We start from the raw sequence: 7,446 nt of genomic DNA on the forward strand, positions 1-7,446 counted from the left end.
CTGTTATAAACAGCGAGCTCCACTGTTAACTAGTCCCATTTCAATATCCCCTCCGCTCTTAACAGCGTCATAACAGTTCCAAAATGAGCACGAGTTTGTTTACGCAGCTTAACAGTGCTGGAAAACCTTTTCGGCTTTGCGGAAAATATGAGCGGCAATTTAAATAATTATACTGTGATTTTCATATCAATGTAGTAGTAAATTGAACATTAATTCTTTTTTATTAGTACCGTTATGTTAACAAATGAGTTCAATTGCATATCCGAATGCACAATTTGTTTAACTACGAGCAGTGATGACTGCACTTTGAAAGTCTCGTGATTGTGATTACTGCTGATTCTGCCAATTGGCCGGCATAAGCAGCACGTGAGCACGTGTGAGCAATTGTTCCGGCATGAATGTCAATGTCTGTGTCTCGTTGTTTAATAAGTGTCAATTAGTGCTGATATGTTTGATATTTAATGTTTTATTAGCATGTCATAATGGTTTGTGGTCTTATCGGAACAATGATGAGATACCCTCAAATAGCTTATCTCACATTTTCAGGCTGATGTAACCATAAAAATTAATTTAATGCCAATGCGGAGGTGAGATTTTCATTCGATATTTTGGGGATCACAAATAAGAAATAAAAATAATATGAATCCCGCTCGAATTCAAAATTTTTATACAATGATTTAATGACTGAGTCAGCTAAAATTTTATTAATTAAATTGTACACATTTCAAATACGGGAAAAGATGAGATTGTAAGTAGACAAGCATAATTATAAATCGTATAGAAGGAATGTTCCATCGATGTGATGTTATTTTTGAACCGTATTTCATCACATAATTTAATTATAAATGTGACATTAATTATTTGAGCATAAATGATAATGATCCCGTATTATCTCAATGTTAATGTCGAAAACGTAAATGATAGCACAATTTGTAAATTTCCATTCTATTTTTGGAAACAATACTGTTTGTTAAACTGAATTTATTTTCTAAAAAGTATGTTATTTTTTATGGATAAGAGAAGTTCATATTTTTTTATGATACTTTACTGTGCACCCTTCTTGACATATAAGTTTAACATTATTATTTTTTAGTTTTGGGTAATGCAATAGTCTCATTATATTTCAACATCCGTTCGACACTGACCCAATTAACTTTCATAACTTTCTAGCGAGACCATAGCAAGTTTATTGAACTATAAATTGGGGTATTCTGCCTGATGATAGACATAGGTATTTAATTCTTATATTCAACTCATAGATTGCCAAAAGTACCTTGACTGATGTTAATGAACCTTATGCTGGTAGAAATTTTATGATCAGATTGATATGTGTCTTGGAAACAGAAAATAACCAAATTAAGTATTGTTGTTAAATCATATAAAATTAGCCAATTTTGTAGTTTATTTATTGTCTAGCAGTGAAAATAATACTTTTTAGAGCATATTTTACCTATATATAAAAAATAAATTTTTTTTTTAAATTCTAAAACATCTATTCACTCTAACAGCTTATATACCCTATACTTCAAAGCGTATACTAATACATTGTGGTATCTCTCTCCTGCTATAGAAAAAATGCCATAAATCTCAGCTTTATCGGACAGATTTGTCAAAAGTGTGGCACGACAATCGTTCACCGAAGGTCTGAAACCGAGACTGACTTTTAATAACTCAGCTCACAGAGAGACGATCAGTGAATCTTCGTTAAAGATTTCCAAATTGAATGTCGTGTTTAGTTTGCGTTAAGAACGCTCTGTCGAAAGTCGTCTTATTTTTGGAGCCCCCTAAATCATACTACATATAAGCAGAATTGCTCGTAATTCGTAATTCGATTACTCGCACATTAGCCTAAAAAAAGTGACACAACTTTCAAGTGTTTGCTTGCGTATAACCAACTGCAACTGAGTACCGCCATTCTAGACGCCCACACGCCCACTCGTCCATTGGAAACTGACGCCCGCCCACCGATTTAGCCCCGGAATTTGACATGCCGAAGTCACAAGTGTCGGCGTCGTCGTCTCAGCTCTCGCTCGTTAGTTGAGCTTACTGTTCAAGTGTGTGTGTTCGGCGTGTACTGTACCTGTTGATTTACCCTTTTTGCGTCGGTTCCCAAACGCTGTCAACGCCTATATAAACAAATGCTCGCAACGGATTTGCGTTTATTCTTCAGTGTCACACCTAACGGTTAAGATTTAGTCAAGCGAGTCATAAATGAACCTATTGTAAAAACTGTTAACAACATTTCCAATAAAAAGTCAAACTAAAGTGTATAAATTACAAAAAGTAAAGTGAATAGTGCGAAATAGATTAGAGAACTATCCCAATCCAAGTTTATTGTCATTTGAATAATTTTTCAAAGGTAAGTTGAATATTACATTGCGTATACGTAATATTTTATTCATGAACTTCAAAAAATTCATGTTATTTGCATTTTTCTTTTATAAATTAGATTTTTCTTATTAAATTCCTATCGAATACAACGCTAAAATACTATTGAATACACATCTATCCATACTTACTTACACAATAATTCGGCCAATCATCGTTCATGCGAATGGCGCCTAGGAAAATAATTATGTTCATTGATAATGTTTATTTATTATACTTATAAGCTCATCACAATTTTAACTTATTATCAGCGTACATTTAAATGTGACAGTACGATTTCAATTTAATTTATATATTTAAAATTTCATTTGATGCTACTAAAACAGACATAATTTAAAATTATTATAGTCGTCTTATCAGCGCCAATTGGTAATTTAAACTGCACTTGGGCGGACTATTTTTACTCCGAATCATTCTCTAAGAGTTGATCAATGGGGAATGCCGATTCCCAAATCTCGTGATTTGAAATTGTTAAATTGAGGTCACGAAATAATACAACTGCGTCGTCTTAGCGTTTCTTTTAGCGATAACTTCAGACTTGGGGTTAGTTCCGCTGGAACCCCAACAAACAATACTTATATGTATATAATCAAGCAATATTTTATTTATATGATAGCTATTTGAAAAAAGAGGGCGTGTCATAAGATGCGACTTGTGCCCTGATAAGAAATTAATATTTTGGTCGCGCGATATTTTTATTAACACGCTGATGACGCACTTTATAGTCAATAAAGTATAGACCGAAAGTGGGAAATCTATAGTATACCTAAAGAGTCGACTTTGGCATACCCCAGTTGAGCAAACATTTTGCTTAGAATCATGAATTTATGCAATTCTGTAATTAAATTTGTATATAAAATAATAATTATCCGAATACCATTCTTTACGATTTTATACTTAAAAGATTTCTTAATAAAATTAAGATGATATTATTCCATAGATATACAATGTGTACACCCTATAATTGGAATTGCAATTTCATATTCATAAACTTAAATTCCAATTTTAATAGCTGTTTTTATTATATTGATAGATTGTTCTAGACGATAGTCAACATAATATTCCTCTATTGCGTATGATTATTCGAAGAACTTACTAAAAAAATTCTATTTGGTTTTTTGCTGTTTTTATAGTGGAATTTTTGTTTGGTTTTGTAGTCAATGGGCTATTAATGGTAATTGGAATTGCTGAATAGATTTTTATTCATAATAACAAGTTACAGTGATGTTGATATTTGATTCTTTAAACTCGCAGTGGAATTATAAATCTTGAATGCTTTATTTTTCAGAGTTTTACTTGAAGTTTTCTTTTGCGACTCTTTCTCAAAAGACTCCTTTGTTTTTTTACTTTGAGTTAAATGTTGGATTTTATATAGAAGAAACAAATTTCGTATCATTCAAAATGAAATTGGAAACTGCCTTGCACTGGTTTTTTGTCGATTTTTCTCACGAATACCTATTTAAATTAGAAACTGAAAGGCAATCGGTACCACTCAGCAGAAATGAATATGCTTATCAATTATCACCTTCGGAAGCAACAGGTTAATTTCTAATAACAATGCCGTCACTTGAGGCTGTCAAATAAATTCGACAGGTGTTTGAACACCCCCAACCCCGACTAATTTAGCTGACAGTTATGTTATTTTAATGGGGAAAACGTTCGCCCATTTGCTTTGAGGTAATTATGGGGCGTGGCATGCACTTGGGAGAGTCTGAGAGTTCAATGAAACTTGTACGCGTTAGGCCTTGACTTCGATTTTCAAAAAAAACTGAGATGAATCTGAAATAGCCGACAATCTAACTATGTATACTATATTTTATTTATATATACCTTGCGTATGTTGGGTGGTAAAAATTAGCCACGACAACGGCGCATTATCAGTTGGGAGAGGCATAAAAATGCGTTTGCCACGATTACGAGTCTTTCGAGTCGCCCATTAAACATTAATCATAGAATACAAAACGCAGAGCGTGTAAGTCAATGCAAATGTCGCCAAAAGTTTATCGCTGCATGCACTTGAGCAGGCCGTTTAAATACGAAAAAAAAATGAAAAATGAAAATATATATTATTTAATGTTTTAAGTATATGTATGTTGCCAGCTGCGAATCAGGCAATATATAGGCATGCTCATCAATATGATTGGGGTTCGTTGGGTATATCTATAATACAGTCGGTGTATTTTTATAACTCGTTTATCAAACAATATCAAAAAAAATATAGTGAACTTTTGAGAAAATTCCAAAATCAAACTAAAGACTAATAAGTTGAGCATTTTCTGAGTTAATTTAGATAAACAAATTATGTTAAAGAGTTTATTATATATCGCAAGTTTCACATAATTTTATATTTCTTTATAATTATTTTTTTATTAATATATACTAAAGCTTTCTTTCAAATTATCTTAAATTATATTTATTAACGAATTATGATATTTTTTTGCTATTTGATTTTGATATTATGAGTTGACACATCCTAAAAAATCAAATTTTTAAAATGTGTCATCTTCCCTTCTTCGTTATTATATATGCTATGATTTTTTTATTATATTACAGAGCACTATGATTACTTTTTGCTATTCTGTATATCCAGTTTTATTATTCCAAACGAGTATAATTTATTATTTTATTATCTTTCCTCAGACATTGTAATTGCATTCATTTAATTCTTAAAGTTTTTAATGTCAACTTACCTTAGTAAACTCTTCTTAATAATTGTAAATTGCGCTTTTAACTAATGACAAGGCATTATTTAGTGGTCATTTTAACTTATCCCCCACATTAAAGGACTTGTTTTTTTTTGTTTACAGTTAGAGCAGTTTACAGAGCTGGCGTCAGAGTTGAGCATAATTAGGCATTAATATTTCATAAATGTCAATTAAGCCAGTCGGAGACCGCGTCACGGGCGCGCGCACAGTTGAGTATCTATCACTCTGAATCGTGAACCCTTATCCCCAAACCCTGCTATACTTCAAGTTGACCCAGTATGAACTGACTGGCATAGTAATTGAAGTGGCATGTGAGCGGGCTTGGGGCTTCAAAGGACTTAGGCACTTGCTCTATGATATTTTTAGGCAATGTCAAAGCGGGACGCGCCCTATTTCCATGTAAGAACTTAGCGAATGCAACGTGACTTTATTGAAATACCAAACACCTTGAGATGAAACCCTTTAAAAGCAAAAAACAAACTCGTAACTTGAAAAATTTGCAGGACGCAAAAAAAAAAAAGCAAAGCAACAAAAAGAGTAAAGAAACATTTGCGCATATTTTTACTTGACAACTTTGTTTGATTCAACTGAAAAGTGTAATAGGAAACCCTTTTGAGTACTTTGAGAAGGACGGGAGTGGGAGGCGAATGTGGGTTGGTTCTGGTTAATTGTCTTTGCCAAAGTTGTCAACAAATTCTCACCTCATTCACGCACACACACATGGACAACCCTAGTGAACATTTTACAATTTTCTACTTCGCAGTTCCACCGAAAACAACGTGATGATGACTTTGGCGTCACATACAACGTGCGGCGGTTCTATCGGCCATCAGTTGGCCATTTCTATTGTGCTGCTGTCAATTGTGCTTCTGTCACCGGGACATGCATTGCCACGCCCCACAGTGGGCGCACTGCCAACGCAATTGCTGTACAACGAGCTGCTCGGCTCTGTGCCGGGTAATGAGGACAACCTTTACTATGGCGAGCAATTGGTGAGTGTGACAACTCTCAGACTTTAGCCAGACCCATTCACATGGCCAACTGTTGTCTATACAGAAACAACACCAGCAGCAACAACAACAAAAACAATTGTCGTCATTCAACAACTTTGTCAACAAATTTCCCTCGTTGCGTGATCTGGTCCTAACTGCGGACTATGACGACAATGCTGTGCTGCCCAATCTGGAGGATAGCAATGAGCGTGAGCGTTCCCAGCTGGGATCCCACCTCTTGGCACGTCTGCACAGGCTGAGCGAGAATGGAGATGGAGACGAGCAGCGCTACAATATGATCGATGATATGGCTGCCATGCCCACCAAGAAGCAAAGCGAGGGTCTCAGACTAGGCTCAAATTCCCATCAGCACAACATCAAGAAAAATGTGCAATGTGAGTAGCAAACATATCAAATTCAAATTTATATGAAATCTAATTTAATTACTCACTGTTGCATGTACAATTTATTATACCCGTATTTCGTATTATGATTTCGCAAAATAGTTCGTAGACAATGTAAGTCCAGCATGTGGATATAGAAATTTAGTAAACTATTTATTTTTATATTAATATCATATTAATTTCTTACAGACATGTCACCTTGCCACTTTAAGATCTGCAACATGGGGCGCAAACGCAATGCCGGATCCTTTGTTTCCTACTAAACAGTTCCCAAAGACATCTATATATACAGCCAATGCCCAAAAGTAAAATATATGCATATTTTCAAGACAAAGAAATGCTGCAATTCCAAAATAATTGTTAATTATATGCAATCCAAGTATTGTTTATTGTTTAAATAGAAATGTACCAAAGAGTTCGCAAGAACTCAAATAATACTATACTATATGTTAATAATGTACTTACCTATATATATCCCATACGATATATTTGTACCTATCTCGCGTTTGTTCTTGTACAGCAAAAATACATACATATAAATACAACCACATACACAGACATATATACACCACATAAATATACATTCACTTATAATATATACGAAAAAGTATTTCCTGTTAATGTTAAATTGTAGCTGTACAATTATTATAATCTATTATATGCATTATTCTTCTTGTATTTAGTTATAAATGGCGTTTGTTATTTCTTAAGTGCTTAACAATATTATACCATATTTATTGAAAATCTAAAGCTTAAATATAGATGGTTATTTTTCTTGAATAAAATATAAACTATGTATTATTTATATTACAGCAAGAAGTGGAGTAAAATTTTTCAAGTTACTTTATAAAGCAGCAAAAGTGAGCCAATTTGACGTAACAGTACTGTAAAACTATTGATAATTTTCCTTTGCACGAAGGGTGCGAAAAGCGACTTATGTACAGCTAATATGGAAAA

The 7,446-nt window shown here is 33.6% G+C and overlaps 1 protein-coding gene across 1 annotated transcript; it reads left to right on the forward strand.

The window, feature by feature from the left end:
* The first annotated feature begins 2,295 nt into the window (after positions 1–2,295).
* Positions 2,296–7,196, forward strand: LOC117788101. The gene is made up of 5 exons (XM_034626767.1): positions 2,296–2,359; positions 5,857–6,085; positions 6,150–6,480; positions 6,592–6,603; positions 6,679–7,196. The coding sequence occupies exons 2-5, from the start codon at positions 5,876–5,878 to the stop codon at positions 6,750–6,752; spliced, it is 627 nt and encodes a 208-aa protein (XP_034482658.1). The 5' UTR covers positions 2,296–2,359; positions 5,857–5,875; the 3' UTR covers positions 6,753–7,196.
* Positions 7,197–7,446: the final 250 nt, after the last annotated feature.

The sequence above is a fragment of the Drosophila innubila genome (genome assembly GCF_004354385.1).
Source record: "Drosophila innubila isolate TH190305 chromosome 3L unlocalized genomic scaffold, UK_Dinn_1.0 0_D_3L, whole genome shotgun sequence".
Classification (NCBI taxonomy): domain Eukaryota; kingdom Metazoa; phylum Arthropoda; class Insecta; order Diptera; family Drosophilidae; genus Drosophila; species Drosophila innubila.